Raw genomic sequence first — 20,081 nt, forward strand, 5'->3', positions numbered from 1 at the left:
ATAGATTTGGAGAAATTTAGCATTACATCACTTGCTCACCAATGGCTCGGTTGCAGTAAATGAGTGCCGTCAGAATGAGAGTTCAAATACTTGGTAAAAAAAAACATCACAATCCACAAGTAATCCACACCACTCCAGTCCATCAATTAATGTCTTGTGAAAGGCAAACTTTTGTAAAGGTCCATGTTTATAAGAAGCAAATCCATTGCTAGGACATTTTTAACTTCAGAACAGCTGAAAAGAGTCCTCTATCTAATAACATTGTTTTGTCCAGTGAAAAAGATGTTTTTTTCTGAATTAAGAGAGAAATATGTGCAAATTAAGTACTGTTTGCAAGTCAAAACAGTTCTACATAAATATGTTGGTGGACTTTGATGTGACAGGACAACAGGGGAAGGCCTTTTTCACTGGAGGAAGCAGTGGAATTTTATGCACTGGTAGTTTAGCTGGGAGCAATGGTTTAAAGTTGAAAACTTCTTTTGATGGATCGGTTTGTTACAAACATGCAGCTTTTGGCTTCACAAGACATTAATTGATGGACTGTAGTCATGTAGTCATTTTTATGTTTTTTAAAGAAGTCTCTACTGCTCACCAAGCCTGCATTTATTTGACCCTTGTACAACAGTACAAGTTTGAAATATTTTTGCAATTTAAAATAACAGTTTTCTTTTTGAATATATTTTAAAATGTAATTTATTCCTGTGATTTCAAAGTGGAATTTTTTAGCATTATTACTCCAGTCACATGATCCTTCAGAAATCATTCTAATATTCTGATTTGCTGCTCAAAAAAACATTTATTATTATTATTATTATTATTATTATTATTATTATTATGTTGAAAACAGCCAAGTAGATTTTTTTCAGATTTCTTTGATGAATAGAAAGTAAACAAACTGCATTTATTTGAAATAGAAGTCTTTTGTAACATTATAAATGCCTTTATCATCACTTTTGATTTTTTTTTTAAGCATCCTTGTTTTAAATATTGATGATGATAATAATAACAATAAATAAATGAACAATAAAAATGTTTCTTGAACAGCAAATTTGCATATTAGAATGATTTCTGACATGACACTGAAGACTGGAGTAATGATGCTGAACATGTAGCTTTCATCACAGGAATAAATGACATTTTAAAATGTATTCAAATAGAAAACAGTTATTTTAAATAGTAAAAATATTTAAAAAATTGACAGTTTTGGCTGTACTTTGGATCAAACAAATGCACGCTTGGTGAGCAAAAGAGACTTATTTAAAAAAACTTAAAAAATCTTACTGTTCATAAACTTTTGACTAGTAGTGTATATGAGTTATTTATGATTATATGTTTTTGTTTTGTTTGTTCAGCTTTGCTCCATCGAGGTAACCTGCGAAAGTGCCAGTGTGATGGCAGCTACCCTGGCGAACGGCGGCTTTTGTCCAATCACGGGCGAGCGTGTGCTGAATCCCGAGGCTGTGCGAGACACTCTGAGTCTTATGCACTCCTGCGGCATGTACGACTTCTCTGGACAGTTTGCTTTCCATGTGAGTTTCACACGCACACACCTGTGGAAATATCTGATGGTTTTATTTTCAGAATATGAGACAAACTCGAGTTGTGTTTTACTGTAGGTTGGTCTCCCGGCTAAATCAGGCGTTTCCGGAGGCATCCTGCTGGTGGTTCCCAACGTAATGGGCATTATGTGTTGGTCTCCTCCTCTTGACAAATTGGGGAACAGTGTGCGAGGCATCCAGTTTTGCACGGTACTAAATCTGTATCTTCTTAGCTAATAAATAGTTACAATTGTGTCTCTCTTGCTCACATTGATTTGAGTTTTCTTTTTTCTTTTTTTCAGGATCTGGTCCAGCTCTTTAACTTCCACAACTATGATAATTTACGCCACTTTGCCAAGAAACTAGATCCACGCCGAGAGGGTGGAGAACAGCGGGTGAGTGACAGATCCTTCCTTCCAATCACAAACAGAATGCAACTGATGCAACTAGGGGTGGGCAATAACCCGACAAATGTTCAAATAATTGTTTTTTTTTTCCCCCGCAAATTTCTAATCATTAAGCGACAGAGCCCCTTAATAACTGTTACTAATGCTATCAAGCTTTCCTACTATTGCTTGTTTTGCTGCCAGCTATTGCCAGATTGAGTAAATTAACATTTAATAATATATTTATTAATATGAATAAAGAATGATCTGGATTAACTTTAATTATATATTGTATATTAGTAGTTTTTAGTTTAATGCACCTAAAAAGTTAATAAAATGTGGCAGAACAGATAAAATAGAGGTTGTAAAAAAAAAATTTATTAAAAAAATAATAAATATATTTGTTTTAGTTGCTTTTGTTTGTTATTTTAGTTGGTGTTATTTGTGTGTTTGTTTGTTTAGTTTTAGTTTTTTTGTTTGATTGCGTTTTGTTTTAGTTATTTTGTTTTTAGTTGGTTTTGTTTGTTATTTTAATTGGTGTTATTTGTGTGTGTTTGTTTGTTTGTTTGTTTTGTTTTAGTTTTTTTGTTTGATTGCGTTTTGTTTTAGTTGGTTTTGTTTTAGTTATTTTGTTTTTAGTTGGTTTTGTTTGTTGTTTTAGTTGGTTTTGTTTATGTTCGCTTTTGATTGGTTTTGTTTTAGTTGTTTTTTGTTTTATTTTAGTTGTTTATTTGTTTTGGTTTTGTTTTAAATTTGGGTTTGTTTTGTTATGTTTTTAGTTTTTTTGTTTTGCTTTGTTTTGTTTTATTGTAGTTGGTTTAGTTTTGTTTGTTTTTGTGGATTTTGTGTTGGTTTTCTGTAAGTGTGTATATATATATATATATATATATATATATATATATATAAAAAAAATTAAGATAAAATAGCAGTTGTAAAAGAGGTCCCTATTTTGAATTATTCATATATATACACACAAAATAACGGTGTCATATCATGGTATTTAATTATTAATTATTTATTGATTGATTGTCATAATATTTAGTTATTAGTTCTATATTTATTTTGTTTTATAGCTATTTCTTTTATAATGTCTTTCTAAAAAAATAAAAACTTTTGTCATTGTAAAATAACTCAGAAAACATGTTAGTTTGCAGATACTACTTGGCTTGGTTTAGTTTTTGCTTTGTTTTTATATCTAATGTAATTCAATTTTGCATTAAGCATTGCTTAAACGTCCGTTTACTTTTTTGGGCCAATATATATCCCACCTCTAGATGCAGCTAATGCTAAGGATCCTATAACATTGGCATTGAGAGTATGTGTGTATGTATTAATCAGTGTGAACTGACAAACCAAATAATGCTAATTGTCCTGCAATCTTAACCTGTATTATTGAACATTTTACTTCTCTTAGCCATTGCATATTTCTTTTCCTCTTCTTTGTCTGCCCTCTGCTGGAGGACCAGCGCACTGTCTGCTTTTAAACTTGACTACCATCCAAGTGCCTTAATTTTGGATGCTAAATATTTTCCTGCTTGACTTACTGCTGACATACACTTGCTAATATAATGTAGTTCTGGCCGTTACGCTTTTTCACTTGATATTAACACCTGTTCTGATTGACTGGCTTGCTCAAGTTTCTGCCATTTCCCTGTTTTCTTCTTACTCTGCCATCCATACTAATCCAAGCAGGAAATTCCATGGTGAAATAATCTAATCTGATAATCTATCCGTGTCCGTGTTCGTTGAACCCCAGCAACAGCAGCAGAATCTTGAACCGCTGGACTATACGAGCCTTCAGCAAGAACTAGCACTCACTGACAAAGCGTGGAAAAAAGTGTGTCCTTCTGAAACGGATGAGGACAGTTCCACCACTGTAGTCTATCGGATGGAAACTGTGGCGGAAAGAAACTAGAAGAGACAACAGCGACCACCCTTTCCTCCCCATCATCCAGTCATTTTCTTTTGATTCATCACTCTTTGGGATTAAAGTGTTTTTTTGTTTTGTTTTGTTTTGTTTGAGTTGGTTTTCTGTTTTGTTTTGCTTTTTTTTTAATTTGTTTTGTTTCGTGTTTTAAGTTGGTTTTGTTTTTGTTTTGCTTTTCTAAAAAATGTGTTTGTTTCGTTTGGTGTTTTATTTTAGTTGGTTTTGGTTTTGTTTTATTTTAGTTGGCTTTGTTTTTGTTTGTTTTATTTTTAGATGTTTTTTTTTCAGTTGTTTTGTTAGTTTTAGTTGGTTTAGTTTTTTTTCCTTTTAAGATGGTTTGTTTTGTGTAGCTTTTTTAAAAATTGGGTTTGTTTTGTTTTAATTAGTTGGTTTTGTTTTGTTGTTTTTTTAGTAGTTCTTGTTTGTTAGTTTTTAGTTGGTTTAGTTTTTTTTCCTTTTAAGATGGTTTGTTTTGTGTAGCTTTTTTAAAAATTGGGTTTGGTTTGTTTTGTTTTAATTAGTTGGTTTTGTTTTTTGTTTTGTTGTTTTTTTAGTTGTTCTTGTTTGTTTTAGTTGGTTTAGTTTTTTTTTCCTTTTAAGATGGTTTGTTTTGTGTAGCTTTTTTAAAAATTGGGTTTGTTTTGTTTTAATTGGTTGGTTTTGTTTTTTGTTTTGTTGTTTTTTTTAGTTGTTCTTGTTTGTTAGTTTTAGTTGGTTTAGTTTTTTTCCTTTTAAGATGGTTTGTTTTGTGTAGCTTTTTTAAAAATTGGGTTTGTTTTGTTTTAATTGGTTGGTTTTGTTTTTTGTTTTGTTGTTTTTTTTAGTTGTTCTTGTTTGTTAGTTTTAGTTGGTTTAGTTTTTTTCCTTTTAAGATGGTTTGTTTTGTGTAGCTTTTTTAAAAATTGGGTTTGTTTTGTTTTAATTGGTTGGTTTTGTTTTTTGTTTTGTTGTTTTTTTTAGTTGTTCTTGTTTGTTAGTTTTAGTTGGTTTAGTTTTTTTCCTTTTAAGATGTTTTTTTTTGTGTAGCTTTTTTAAAAATTGGGTTTGTTTTGTTTTAATTAGTTGGTTTTGTTTTTTGTTTTGTTGTTTTTTTAGTTGTTCTTGTTTGTTTTAGTTGGTTTAGTTTTTTTTCCTTTTAAGATGGTTTGTTTTGTGTAGCTTTTTTAAAAATTGGGTTTGGTTTGTTTTGTTTTAATTAGTTGGTTTTGTTTTTTGTTTTGTTGTTTTTTTAGTTGTTCTTGTTTGTTTTAGTTGGTTTAGTTTTTTTTTCCTTTTAAGATGGTTTGTTTTGTGTAGCTTTTTTAAAAATTGGGTTTGTTTTGTTTTAATTGGTTGGTTTTGTTTTTTGTTTTGTTGTTTTTTTTAGTTGTTCTTGTTTGTTAGTTTTAGTTGGTTTAGTTTTTTTCCTTTTAAGATGGTTTGTTTTGTGTAGCTTTTTTAAAAATTGGGTTTGTTTTGTTTTAATTGGTTGTTGTTTTTTTTTTTTTTTTTTTTTTTTTTTAGTTGTTCTTGTTTGTTAGTTTTAGTTGGTTTAGTTTTTTTTCCTTTTAAGATGGTTTGTTTTGTGTAGCTTTTTTAAAAATTGGGTTTGTTTTGTTTTAATTAGTTGGTTTTATTTTAAGTTTTTTTTTGTTTTTTTTTTGTTGTTCTTGTTTGTTAGTTTTAGTTGGTTTAGATTTTTTTGTTTCAAGATGGTTTTGTATTGTTTTTTTAGTTGGTTTTGTTTATTTTAGTTGGCTTTGTTTTTTTTTTGTTAGTTTTAGTTGGTTTAGCTTGTTTTGTTTAAGATGGTTGGTCCGTGTACGTTGTGTTCAGTTGTTTTTTAATTTAAGACGAAATAAGCAGAAATGGTTCCTTTATTAGTTTTTTTCATTTGTTCAGAAAATGGAAAAACAAAATTTTGGCTCGATTTTTTTCGTTTTTGGGTTCACGGGTAGAAGCGATTAAACGACTTCAAAATTGGTTTTCCACATGTGGGAATATCATTAAAAATATTTTTGGATGACTCGTGACCGCGGGCACCTACTCATTTCGGATCAACCCGCGCATCACTGATACCCGCACAATGGTGTAATTTACTTCCGGGTAAAGATAGGATCAGTCAAATTAAATACAATAAATGTACAAATAAACATTACAAATAAAAAAACGATCGGAAATGCGTCCAATTTTCTAATACTATTATTTGATGAAAATTCATTTGGAAAACAAAATACAGCCAATTTCTGTTTTTTTTTTTTCTTTTAAACAAAAAACCAAGCTGCACCCTTTTCCAAAATAGAGTAATGAATGAACGAAAAAGTACACGGACCGTGGTTTTGTTTTGTTTTTGTTTGTTTATTTAACTTGGGTTTGTTTCATTTTGTTTTAATTAGTTTGTTTTTGGTTTTTGTTTTTTGTTTTTTGTTTTGTTTTAGTTTTTTTTTTTTTAGTTTTTTTTTAGGTTTTGTTTTTGTTTGTTTTGTTTAAGATGGTTTTGTTTTATTTTGTTGTAGTTGGTTCAGTGTTTTTTTTTTTTATTTATTTATTTTTTTTTCCTGTTTATGGCGGTTTTGTTGGTTTTTGCATGAAATGCACACTCTAAAGCCAGCCAAAGATCTGTAAACTTAATGTGCAATTTTGTTTTAATTAGAGTAATCTAAGGGTAGCATAAAAAAATAATATTGTTGTTTTGTGTTCTAATCAAAAACTGTTATAATTGTGACAAGACGGTCATATATTTACTGTTTTCCCCCTTTAGTTTCTTCTATACTAGTTTAATGTGAAAAGATATCTGGCCTATGAGAAAAATAAGTAAATTATTTATAAGCTAACCTTCTAAATCAGTCGACATTTAACCTTTTTGGAAATAAGTACTTTTGCCATTTTTGTTTGTTGCTGCTATCTTCACAAAAATAACACGCCTTTAAACTGTACAAAAAGTAAAAAAAAAATACAATTTCTAAGAAAACTAACCAACAAACCAACAAATGCCTTCATAAAAATGGTTTACAGTTACTTTTACAGTTTATTTTATTTTTTATTTGTACATAATTACATTATTCTTTCATTTTTTTTACCTTTGGTGATGTCTAAATGTTTGTTGAATGTATGTTTTGGTGTATGTTCTGTTAACTTATTTCAGGCAGTATTGGGGATCAAGTGATGGGAAAAACATGTGAATGTATTTGAAATAACTATTTCATGTAATCAGGCAAAATATGTGACTTTATAACTTCTGCAATCCTCTGGGTTCTGGGTCCTCTGCTCAGTCCAGCACCCACAATGTTTAATTACATTTGTTTGAACAAAAGAAAAACTCTTTTATTATGTGTAAATCATAAAAGTAAGGAATTTAGACATTGTATTACCAACCAAACAAGTGACTAACGCTAACCAGAGTGGAAGTGGTTATCTAAGGTCAGGTAGGAAAGATTGTGTAACTAGTGGGTTTAACAATGCAAGTATTATCCTGTGCCCACATCATCTACATCTGTAACCCAGTTTTCACTTGAATTAAATATTTACTGTAGGTTTTTCATTATACTGTCAGTTCAAGGAATCATTTATCATTTCTGAAACTGTGCCTCTAACTGTGCTTAAAAATTACTGAAATGAGTTACATCCCACTGAGAATTGTTTTAATCTTGCTATCATTTAAACTGATTACTTGAACTTGGTGTTTCATTTTATTTTAGTTTTTTTTTTCAGTATTATCATTCACTATATGAAATGTGATGATGTGAAATATGAGCAACTCTTTAAAAAAACATTTGTTTGTGCCAAAAAGATGATCTACTTTAAACTAGGTTGACTTGTTTTTATTTATTTTGCATTGTGATTTTAATAAATGATTGATAAAAAACAAAATTTATTTAACGCTGTGTGTATTTTGTTACTTTATCCCTGTTTTGAAAACATTGCAATTTTTTTATTGTTAGTTTTTGTTTTAGTTGTTTTTTTTTAGTTGGTATTGTTTGTATTGCTTTTTTTTTTTTTTTACAAAACACTGGGTTTGTTTTTGTTGTGTTTTTAGTTGGTTTTGTTTGTTTGTGTTTTGCTTTGTTTATTTGGTTTTTGTTTTATTTTCAAGTATATTTTGTTTCTTTATCCCTGTTTTGAAAACATTGCACTTTTTTATTTTGTTTTATTTTAGTTTGTTTTATTTTTTTTTTAGTTGTTTTTGTTATAGTTTTTATTGGTTTTGTTTTTTATTTGCTTTGTTTTACTTGGTTTTGATTTTTTTCTTTGACAAAAAACTTTTCTTTTTTTTTTTGTTGGTTTTGTTTGTTTGTGTTTTGCTTTGTTTATTTGGGTTTTTGTTTTATTTTCAAGTGTATTTTGTTTCATTATCCCTGTTTTGAAAACATTGCACTTTTTTATTTTGTTTTATTTTAATTTGTTTTAATTTTTTAGTTGTTTTTGTTTTAGTGTTTAATTGGTTTTATTTTTTTTTATTTGCTTTGTTTTACTTGGTTTTGATTTTTTTTCTTTGACGACAAACTGTTTTTTTTTGTTTTTAGTTGGTTTTGTTTTGTTTGTTTGTGTTTTGCTTTGTTCATTTGGGTTTTTGTTTTATTTTCAAGTGTATTTTGTTTCATTATCCATGTTTTGAAAACATTGCTATTTATTTTGTTTTATACTAGTTGGTTTCGTTTTTTTGTTTTAGTTTTAGTTTTTTTGTGTTGTTTTTAGTTGGTTTTGTTTGTTTTACTTTTTTGAACACAAAACTGGGTTTGTTTTTGTTGTGTTTTTAGTTGGTTTTGTTTTGTTTGTGTTTTGCTTTGTTTATTTTAATTGTTTTATTTTCAAGTATATTTTGTTTAATTATCCCTGTTTTGAAAGCACTGCAACTGTTTAATGTTTTAAGCATGTGTTAGTTTCATTTAACTGTCGTTTTGTTTCACAAGTTGACTTTGATGTCATTTTTTGCAGATCATTAATGCGAACCAACAGGCTTTGGGATCTTTTAGCGATTTTTTTGGGCGAAGTTCGTAACGCTATAATGTCATCCTAATGTTGTTAAAGTACCACAAACGACTCCTCTGTTTTCTTCCAGGTCAAGTCGGTTATCAACCTGCTGTTTGCGGCCTACACCGGAGATGTGTCGGCTCTGAGAAGGTATGTTTTATGCAGTTTTTAACACAATTTGCACAGTTTAAACGTTGAGTTTCTTACTTTGTGTGTGTTTGTGCTTTGCATAGGTTTGCGCTCTCGTCGATGGATATGGAGCAGAGAGATTATGACTCTCGGACGGCTCTTCACGTGGCTGCTGCTGAAGGTGTAGTGCAAGGAACTATTGATATTATCACCCTCTTCAACCCACAGACTTGCTGACTTGCTGTTTATTTCCTCTGCTTGACCTCATTTTCGCTCTGGGCTGAGTGGAAATCTTGCTAATATGTGCTTTTGTGGGTTTCAGGACACGCTGAGGTTGTGCGCTTTCTCCTAGAAGCTTGTAAGGTGAATCCGGTGCCCAAGGACAGGTACGAATGTGAAATACTACCACACAGATCTTGTTTTGTTATGCAACTGGTAAAAACACCTATAGGTCACTATTACCGTGATTGCATTAAAGTTGTATTCAAGAAATTGTATTTAAGATAATCTTGATTTGTTAACTGTCAGCCATTTTAAACATATTTTTATAGATTTGAATGCATTTATGTAGCAATTCATTGTACTTAACTATCCATACATTTATTAGCCATCATAATAATGTAAAATGACAAAAAAAATAGCACCTTATCCAGTTAAGATTATAATTATTATTTTTTTAATTAATGCCTAAGTTTTAACTTTAGGGGCCAAGCACTGAATGTGCGAAGGCACCTATTGTATACGTCGGCGTTCTTCTTCCGCTTCTTCCGCTCTTGAGTCTATGGCAGCCCATAGAACCGCTTGTGGGAAAGTTGTGAAATTTGGCACACTGATAGAGGACAGTCTCAACATTGACCACAGCACATTTGGAGTCTCTACCTCAAGTTCTCTAGCGCCACCACTTGTCCAAAATTTCACAAATTTTTCTCAGAATCCTCGGTTCATGTCGAGTCGAATAAACACCAATATTCAAAAATGTAAAGGTTTAGATCTTTTTCTATTTTTAATTGTTCAAAAAAACCTACTTTTTAGAACTCGTCCTAGACAGTTTGTCTGATTTTCTCCAAAATTGGCTCAGATCATCTTCAGACCATGCTGGCAAAAAGTTACGGAATTCAAGTTGATTAGTCAAACCGTTTTCAAAGATCATGCAAACTGTATGAAATTCTATGAAAAGCAAACAAAAATGGATGTGAGCCTATATCTCTGCAACGGTTTGGCGTATTGAGACCAAACTTGGTGTGTGTGATAACAAGCATGACCCGAGGCTACCAGCAGTGTTTTGGCACAGTGCCACCTAGTGGTCTGGAGATATAAAAAATGGATGTTTTTGCTTATAACTTCTCAATAGTTCGGCCAAAAATTGTTTGGTTTGAAAACCTACTTTTTCAAACACCTCCTAGACAGTTGGTCCGATTTTCACCAAATTTGACTCTGATCTTCTTCAGACAATGTTTACATAATGTTATGGATTTCGTGTCGATATACAAAACCGTTTTCATTTAACGCATTAACGAATTTGCTGTGAAGATGCCAGAGTGCATCTGAAGCTGTAGCATTGTCACCTCACACTGATTACACCACATCAATTTGGTAACAGCGCCACCTATTGGTCAAGAGTAATGAACCATTCATTAACCATTATTTATGAAATTTCCAAAAATGCTAATAACTGTAGATTGCATTAGCCTATTGTAATGAATTTGGTCTCAAAATATTCCCTCGGTCATGCCGACAACATAGATACCAATTATATATAGTTGGCCGAACTTCTTGTCTGCCATATTTATGTTGAAAACCTACTTTGTCAAACTCTTCCTAGACCGTCTGATTTTCACCCAAATCGAGTCAGATCATCTTCAGACTGTGCTGACAAAAAGTCATGGATTTCATGTTGATAGATGAAACCGTTTTCATACAGTGCCGCTACAAATTTTAGGCTTGATGCCAAAATGACTCTGAGGCTTTATCTCTGCAAAACTTTGACATAAAGACACCAAACTTTGTGTGTGCCTTTGTCACCTCGCACTAAACACACCACATCGATCTGATAACAGTAACACCTGTTGGTTAAAAGTGATAAGCCATTAAATTATATTACTAGCAGTTCTACATTATTTTTCATTTAGTCATTTTGACTAAAATCATCTTAAAATGGCTTCCTTTTACTCATTGTTGCAGTTGGTCTGGTGCTCAATGCCATGCTTAGCTCCTCATTTACCCTTTGGTGTGCTTGGCCCTGTAATTGCTGCTTGCAGCTATGTTTTTATTTATTATTTTATTTAATTATTTATGATTTAATTCAAAATTGAGGATAACACTCAAGTTGTTAACATTACATTTATTGGGTAGCTATCATAAACTAATAATTAACAATTTCTAGCATTTATTATTTGAGGTGTATGTAGAAATGAACAAAAACCAAGATTACTAAATGGTGTGAAAGTTATGTTCATTGTTAGTTAATGAAATTGTTTTAGCAATAAGTAATATAAATGAGTAATAAATGTAACATTAAATGAATATTGATTGAATTAATTTAATAATATTTATAGAAATTACAGAGAAATATGAGAATATGTGGTTCCCTTTCAAGGGAACATCGAACTGCATCATCTAGGGGTCGCTATGAGGAATCCTTTTTTTTAAATTAAATTAAATTATAGCAACACTTTAATAACTCTTTGTAAAACAAGTTTTAAAGTTTATTACTTAGATATACTTATGTATATTAGTTACAAATAATTCATTTTTAAAGAACTAATTAATCTAGGTTAATAAATATGCTGTTGTTCTTTGTTTACAAATTAACAATATTAAATTACCACAACTTTTTAAATATTTTTAATAAAAATTCATAAATGTTTACAGCAGTCCATTTACAATGGAAGTTTAAGTTTTTAGACTTTAATTAGACTTTAATTAGACTTTAATTAGACTTTAATTTAGAAATTATTAGAGTTGTATTTTAAGATACATAAATTGAGTAAAATATGTATTTTAATTGATCTGCGAAGTTTAATTTAAAGTTTTGAATCATCCATTGATGTATGGTTTGTTAGGATATAGGACAATATTTAACCAAGATACAACTTTTTGAAAATCTGGAATCTGAGGGTGCAAAAAAAATCTAAATATTGAGAAAATCGCCTTTAAAGTTGTCCAAATAAAGTTCTGAGCAATGTATGTTACTAATCAAAAATTATGTTTTGATGTATTTATGGTAGGAACATGATCTTTACTTAATATCCTAATGATTTGATTTTTGGCATAAAAGAAAAATCGCAAATTTTGACTTATACAGTGGATTTATGGCTATTGCTACAAATATGACTGGTTTTGTGGTCCAGGGTCACATATTTTTAATGTTTTTGGTGTGCATTCACCCCATTTTAGTTTGCATTTTATTTTTCACACAGAAATAAATGAAAATGATTTGGCACAACAGATACTGTTTGAACTTGCCGTTTGATCCCTGCACAGGTGGGGTAACACTCCTATGGACGAGGCCATTCATTTCGGCCATCACGACGTCGTAACAATCCTGCAGGACTATCACAACACCTATAGCCCAAAGGAGACCACAGCCGACACCGAAAAGGAAACGGCCGAGAAGAACTTGGACGGGATGCTGTAGAGATGATCTGTTGCGTTAAAACACTTCAGATTTTTCCCAGTGAGTCTGTGTGTCTGAGGTACGCATTTGAGAAGAAAACATACAAAACACAACAAAAAAAAAAGTCTTTGGACCCCTTTACCCTGTTTTGTGGTGTGTGTGTGTGTGATGTGTAACCTCCGTTAACATGGTAAGTTTTTATCGTAGACTCGGGGGAATGTAGCCTCATAGAGGTCTTATTTAGCTGTATCTCCACGTAAATATACAATATAAATTGAATATACTCAATACAAGTATATATGAAAAGTTTCTATATAGGTCATGTACATTCATTTATGGTTTGAGAACCGTCATAATGATGTCAAGTAGATACTTAAGAAAAGATATCTACGAAAAGGCAGCTTGACTGGAGAGAGTAGCATTGGGATGTCATTTTGACCCGTTTTACTTTAGTCTTAAATTAATAGTTCTTTATGCCTTTTAAGTGTGTATCATCTGGTGAATTTGTTCTAAATATGATTGTCTTGATTGATTGTCCAAAAATTGCACTTTTTTTATTTGTTTATACCTATTTTTTGTAATTATATTTATTTGTCTTTCAATGTTTTACTTAATTCAATTAAAGTAACACTTTACATTAAGTTTTTTCAAGTATGTTTTACATTAGTTAATTTAGGTATCATACTAATAATAAACTCAATTATTAATCTAGGTATTTAAAAAAGTATACTCTTGGTTGGTTCAAAATACCTATACTATCAATTTAAAAGTTGTAAGTAAGATGTATTAGTATTTGCAGGAATTCACAATAACCAAGAATGATAAATGCTGTAAAAGTATTATTGATTGTTAATTCATGATATCTGTCTACCTAACTAATGTTGACTAATTGAAACTTAGCGTGAAGTGTCACTGAAATTACTTTAAAGCACTAAAAGGACCATTTTTCACCTGCCTGTTAATTGTACTACAAGAATTTCCTGTATTTGATTGATTGAGTTTTAATTTGTTTACATTAGTTGTCACCAAAATTACTTAAAAACGCCAGAAGGACCATTTTCGTACGTTCTTGTTTATTGTAACAAATTGAAACTTATTGTAAAGTATGTCCAAAATTCCTTTAAAACACCAGAAGGATTTTTTTCTGTACCTGTCCATTCAGTGTACTACAGGTATGTCCTGTATTTGATGACTATGGACTTAACTAATGTTAACAAATTAAAACTTACTGTAAAGTGTCACTGAAATTACTTGAAAACACTAGAAGGACCATTTTCCACCTGCCCGTTAATTGTACTACAAGAATTTCCTGTATTTGATAACTACATACTTACCAATGTTAACAAATTGAAACTTATTGTGAAGTGTCACTGAAATTACAAAAAAAAAAAAGTACTAGACTGTCCAATTTACACCTGCCCGTTAATTGTACTACAGGAATTTCCTGTATTTGATACCTGTATACTGTACAATAAGTTTCAATTTGTTTACATTAGTTGTCACCAAAATTACTTTAGAACACTAGAAGGACAATTTTCGTACATTTCTGTTTCTTGTAACAAATTGAAACTTATTTTAAAGTATGTCCAAAATTACTTTAAAACACTAGAAGGACCATTTTCATACCTGTCCGTTCTGTGTATTACAGGTATTTCCTGTGTTTGATTATTATGTAAACATTAAGTTTCAATGTTAATGAATTTAAACTTATTGTGAAGTGTCACTGAAATTACTTAAAAAAAAAAAAAAAAAATAGACTGACCATTTTCATACCTGGTCATTCAATGTACTACAGGAATTTCCTGTATTTGCTTATGTACACAAGTTTCAATGTTAATGAATTTAAACTTATTGTGAAGTGTCACTGAAATTACTTTACAGCACTAGACTGACAATTTTCATACCTGCCTGTTCATTGTACTACAGGTATTTCCTGTAGTTGATACAGTACCTACAGTCAAGCCCAAAATTATTCATACCCCTGGCAAATTCTGACTTAAAGTTACTTTTATTCAACCAGCAAGTTTTTTTTTTTTTTGACCCGGAAATGACACAGGCTTCCTCCAAAAGATAATAAGACGATGTACAAGAGGCATCATTGTGGGAAAAAATATTTCTCAGCTTTTATTTACATTTGAACAAAAAGTGGCATGTCCAAAATTATTCATACCCTTTGCAAACTGACACAGTCTATGGGAAAATCCAAAGTTCTATACCATTCCAAATAGTCCAAGCTGTTCTAAAGCATCCTAATTACCCTGATTCATTGGGAACAGCTGTTTTAATCAACTCAACAGGTGAAAAACAGAAGCTCTCTGCTGTTGGTTTGTGGACAGTCATGGCTAAGACAAAGGAGCTCACTGAGGACCTGCGGCTGCGCATTGTGGCTGCTCACAAGTCAGGAAAGGGCTATAAGACCATATCTAAATGTTTTGAAGTTCCAGTGGCTACAGTGCAAAGTATTATTAAAAAATACAAGACGTTCTGCACTGTGAAAAATCTCAAAGGACGTGGTCGGAAGCCAGGTGGACCAGAGAACCTAATCACAGTAAACGGCACCATGAAAAAGGAGCAATACATCAAAATTCTCAACAACAACAACATCAGGCAGTCTGCAGAGAAATTTGGCCTTGGGCACCAGTGGACATTTCAGCACGACAACGACCCAAAACACACAGCAGAAGTGAAGAAATGGTTATCAGACAAAACATTAACGTTTTGCAGTGGCCCAGCCAGAGTCCTGACATAAATCCAATTGAGAATCTGTGGAGGAAGCTAAAGATCAGGGTGACGGCAAGGAGACTCTCCAACCTGAAAGAGCTGGAGCTCATCACTAAGGATGAATGTGAAGACATGCAAAAAATCTGGTCAGCAATTATAGGAAGCGTTTGATAGCTGTAATAGCCAAAAAACATGGACATGACACTTTTTGTTCAAATGTAAATAAAAGCTGAAAAATATTTTTTTTTCCACAATGATGCCTCTTGTACATCGTCTTATTATCTTTTGGGAGAAGCCTCTGTCATTTCCGAGAAAAAAAAAAAAAAAAAACTTGCTGGTTGAATAAAAGTACTTTAATTTTAATTTAATTTTAATTTGCCAGGGGTATTATGAATCATTTCGGGCTTGACTGTATATACTTTACAATACGTTTCAATTTCTTTACATTAGTTAAGTGCCACCAAAATTAATTTAATTTACAATTTTCATACCTGCCCATGCGTACTACAAGAATTTCCTGTATTTGTCTTACTAATTTGTACTTAACTAATGTAAACAAATTGAAACTTATTGTAAAGTGTCACCAATATTACTTCAAAGCACCATTTTGAACCTGGACTTTACTGTACTAAAGGAATTCCCTGTATTTCATACTTGTATGCCTAACTAATGTTAATGTTAATGACCATTTTCCACCTGCTCGTTCATTGTACTACAAGAATTACCTGTTTCATACCTATATGATTTTCAGTAAGTTTCAATTTATTTACATTAGTTAAGTGACGCTGAAAATAATTCAAAGTACTAAAAAAAAAAAATCGTACCTGCCTGTTCATTGTACTACAGGAAATTTCCTATATTTTTGTGACAACTAATGTAAACAAATCAAAAATTATTTTAATGTTACCAAAATTAATTTAAAGCACCAGAAGTAGTTTTCATACCTGCCCTTTCAGTGTGCCACAGGAATTTCCAAATTGAAACTTATTGTAAAGTGTTCCTCTTAATTCCTCTTAAGTTTCAATTTATTAACATGAAATTATTTCAAACCACTAGAAAGATGTGTCGCCTGTTGTACTACAGGAAATTTCCTGTATTTTGGTGACACTTAACAAATGTAAACAAATCGAAACTGTAGTGTTACCAGAATTAATTTAAAGCACCAGAAGTACAATTTTCATACCTGCCCATTCTGTGTGCTACAGGAATTTCCTGTATTTGATATCTATGTACTTAACTAATGTAAACAAATGAAAACTTTTTGTAAAGTGCCACCACAATTACTTCAAAGCACTAGAAGGACCGTTTTCATACTGAGACTTACGAATTCCATTTATGTGATACTTATCTGCTTAACTACTGTTAACAAGAATTTCCTGTATTTATTACCTATATGCTTTTACAGTGTTTCAGTTTATTGTTTTTCATTTATTAACATTACTTATGTATCACTGAAATTAATTTAAAGCACTAGGAAAAACATTTCCGTACTTCCCTGTTCATTGTACTACAGGAAATTTCCTGTATTTGATAGCCATCTACTTAAATAATGTTAACAAAATTGAAACTTGCTGTAAATTGTTAATGAAATTACTTTAAAGCACTAAAATAACCATTTTTGTACCTGCCTGTTTATTGTACTACAGGAAATTTCCTGTATTTTTGAACAAGGAACGTTTTTCAATAGTTAAGCATACTGGAAACTTTTAAAACTGGGTTGGAGTGTCACCTTCGGTTCTTCAAGACATTTAGGATGTGAAAATGGATTTGTTATGATCATATAGAAAAACAACCAAGCAAAATTGTCAAATTGTCACATTTATTCTCAGTACATGGTGAAATGTCAAGATTGAAAGTGGAAAATAAACAAACAAAAATGCACTGGAATTTACACTGACTGCTATGGTCAAGATGCAGTCTAAAAATGTCCAGTCAATTATGTAACTTGGTAAAGTCCCTTCAGAAGCGGTTGGATGTCTATAAGCACATGTTGTATGCGGAAAAGCACAATGATTGTTCGAATGTACAGTACGGAAGACGGCACACGTATACTTGAAAAACCTCCAAAGCTGAGTCAGTCTCAAATTTGTGTATATTTTCTAGTGGGACACTATTGTTGAAGTATTGTAAATGTGTTTTGTAACGTGCGTGTGGATGTAAATGTGGACGATTTGTTAGTTATTGGGAAAAAAAAATGAAGCAACGCAACCAAAAGACTCAACAGTACAAACAAACAAAAAAAGGTCACTGAATCCAACTTCGTTCAACTCCTTGTTGCACTGTAGTCGAATTTTAGTTTTTTCGGAGAAGTCTGTTACGATTTTTGTTTTCCTGTATTTTGTTTATTACTGCTATGAATGTACTGCATTGTTGTTGTAAATTTCCCTTAATTTGCTTTTATTTAACTGTGCTGTAGATGTTCTAGATTTGTTTGAATTTAATGTCAATACTCAATATATTCCACACACGAAATACTAGATAAAAACAATAAAGTCTTTGAACACATATAGCTTTTGATATTCATTTTTCGAATCTGCAAGTACATGCATCTATTCAATAGATATTTTCATCTAAAATATGTACTTTTTTTTTGTACGACCGTTTTCGAACAGTATTTTTTCGCCAATGTACACTGGCTTTTCGCGTTGTTGATCAGTGCCGAAACTTTCTAAGGTGCATATTTTTAAGGCGTTCCAAACCAGGTGGATTTCCACAGTATTTACTTTCTATCATGTCCAAAACAAAGACAAAAACAAATATTGCTCTGTAAATAAACAGCAGTACAATCCAGTGCAAAAACGGCAGAAACTACAAGTACATAAAGTGGACATAATACTAACAAAGCACCGGCAAGAAAAATTTTTAAGAAAACAGGTCATACGTTTTTTTTTTTCTCCACATATTTATAAACGGTGTCAGGAAAGTAAACACCTAAGAGCTTCAGAATTCTTTCTGGATGAATCTTTCAGGTGTTTTACACCAAAACCTCACAGAAGTAACTCAAACTTCGAGTCTTATACTTGCTTAAGAAAAGGCCTATTTTAGGACTACTTCTGTTTTATTTTTTTGCATATTTTTCGCACATTTCCGTGCTTAGATGTTTGAGTTTTTTGTTCATTCCCATTATTCTCACACCATATATATTTTTACGCTAATACAGTGATTATATTTATTGCAGTCGAATTCCTGTACTACAATTATCAGATTTTGAAGGCACTACAACATAAACTGATGTTATATAAATGTTTTCAACTTAAAATAGTCTTTCACATTGCTTTAAATAAAATATGTTTGCAGTACAGTAAAGAAATCTTAACAGTCCTAAAAATAGGTTTAATTTTAATTTCAGAAAATAAGTTGGTGTGAAATTCATCTAGCTTTTTCGTTTACTTTCTCCCCCTTTTCTGGTACTTGGCATCTTAATTGCTATACTAAACGAAGTGCTACAACTTCATTGTCTGAAAGATTTTCTAGAATAGGTGCTGAGGTAACGATAGAGTTACTGTGGGGATTAATTCGATCCATTTAGTCGTCTTTATGCTATAGTTGACAACGTATACAGTGTTTTTCTAATAACGTTTGAATGAAAAAGAGAGGATTACCAAACCCCATGGTTATACCTCGACTAGATGTTCCTCTTTCATTTGCGTTATTACAAAAAAAAAAAAACACAGAATGAAGGAAACATTTCTACATTTTCTGCATCATCTGTCCTTTCAGGTCACTTAGGAGAGACTCAAGTCTGAGGGCTGTAAAAAAGCAAAAAACAAAATTCAGCATTTGTTTAAATTTTATATTTGTATATAGGTATAAAAAGAAATATTAGTACTCTACCTCAAAGGTTAATGAATCGGTAACATATCGGTTCTAAAATATAGAGAAATGGAGAGAATAACCGCTGTTAATATTGAAGTATTGCTTTAAATGATATTGCAAATGTATAATTATCACTTTTCATACCATGCGCTCCAGCTCGCCGTAAACCTCAGGTGACATTGGCATGAGTGTGTCGTTGTATTCTTGCGTCTGCCTAAAATCAAGCATTTAATAGCTGTTAAGTCAGTGATTAAATAAGAATAAGAAACTAATTACAAGCAATAGGACAAAAGTAAATACAGTAGAACAAATAACATATATTGTGAGAGATCTCTATTTTGTTGTTTGATTACCATGAATTACAGACAGCAGGAATATTAGACTGCTATCACTCTAAGAGCCGCCCGAATCCAATATGCTGTTACACATGTTTTCTTTCCCAGCTGTTTGCTTTCACTTAAGACCTAAATTACTGTGTTTACGAGGATACTTGCAAAGACGGACATTTTGACATACACTTGTGAATATTTAACCATTCAAAGCCTATAAAGTAGGCAAAAATAAGTGCTGCCATGTAACAAAATTAGTTCTCTTTCACTGCTTATTGCGTTTAAACAGCTTAAAATCTCTTGTTTTTTAACTGCAATGCTTAAAAACACACGCAAGCGATACATTTTCATGACCACGTAGCACAGCAATGTCCAGTGAGCGTGTAACGGTGATAGAGGTGATAGTCCAAAATCTCTACTAGTTGACAAATTTCTACCGGTTAATCGTGTCTATTGGTATATCGCTCACCCTTAGCGTTAAACACAAAAAAAATCATAGGCATGATTAGAAAAAGTTAAATGGTCTTGAAAAAAGTCACACTTGTACTGTTTGCGGTCAAAAATATTCACAGTGGAAATAATTGGGAAGCAAATTTCATTTAGTGGAAATATTTGTTACTGCAGCCAAACAAAATCCTACTGAAAGTTAATTTTTCTGTGATACTAACC

The 20,081-nt window shown here is 31.5% G+C and overlaps 1 protein-coding gene and 1 long non-coding RNA gene across 2 annotated transcripts in view; one reads left to right on the forward strand and one right to left on the reverse strand.

Annotated features, from left to right (window-relative positions):
• Nucleotides 1-17,776, forward strand: part of glsa (glutaminase a) — a 35,479-nt gene extending 17,703 nt beyond the window's left edge. The window contains exons 12-18 of the mRNA XM_073843420.1: nucleotides 1,353-1,529; nucleotides 1,617-1,748; nucleotides 1,841-1,933; nucleotides 8,890-8,951; nucleotides 9,035-9,111; nucleotides 9,253-9,316; nucleotides 12,414-17,776. Of these exons, the coding sequence (XP_073699521.1) occupies nucleotides 1,353-1,529; nucleotides 1,617-1,748; nucleotides 1,841-1,933; nucleotides 8,890-8,951; nucleotides 9,035-9,111; nucleotides 9,253-9,316; nucleotides 12,414-12,567 (759 nt within the window). The 3' untranslated portion in view covers nucleotides 12,568-17,776. The remainder of the gene's footprint in view (nucleotides 1-1,352; nucleotides 1,530-1,616; nucleotides 1,749-1,840; nucleotides 1,934-8,889; nucleotides 8,952-9,034; nucleotides 9,112-9,252; nucleotides 9,317-12,413) is intronic.
• Nucleotides 17,066-19,497, reverse strand: LOC141337839 (uncharacterized). The gene is made up of 3 exons (XR_012355796.1): nucleotides 19,228-19,497; nucleotides 19,102-19,134; nucleotides 17,066-19,016 (listed from the first exon to the last, which is right to left on the reverse strand). It is a non-coding gene; the product is annotated as an uncharacterized lncRNA (long non-coding RNA).
• Between the last annotated feature and the right edge of the window lie 584 nt (nucleotides 19,498-20,081).

The sequence above is a fragment of the Garra rufa genome, chromosome 7 (genome assembly GCF_049309525.1).
Source record: "Garra rufa chromosome 7, GarRuf1.0, whole genome shotgun sequence".
Classification (NCBI taxonomy): Eukaryota; Metazoa; Chordata; class Actinopteri; order Cypriniformes; family Cyprinidae; genus Garra; species Garra rufa.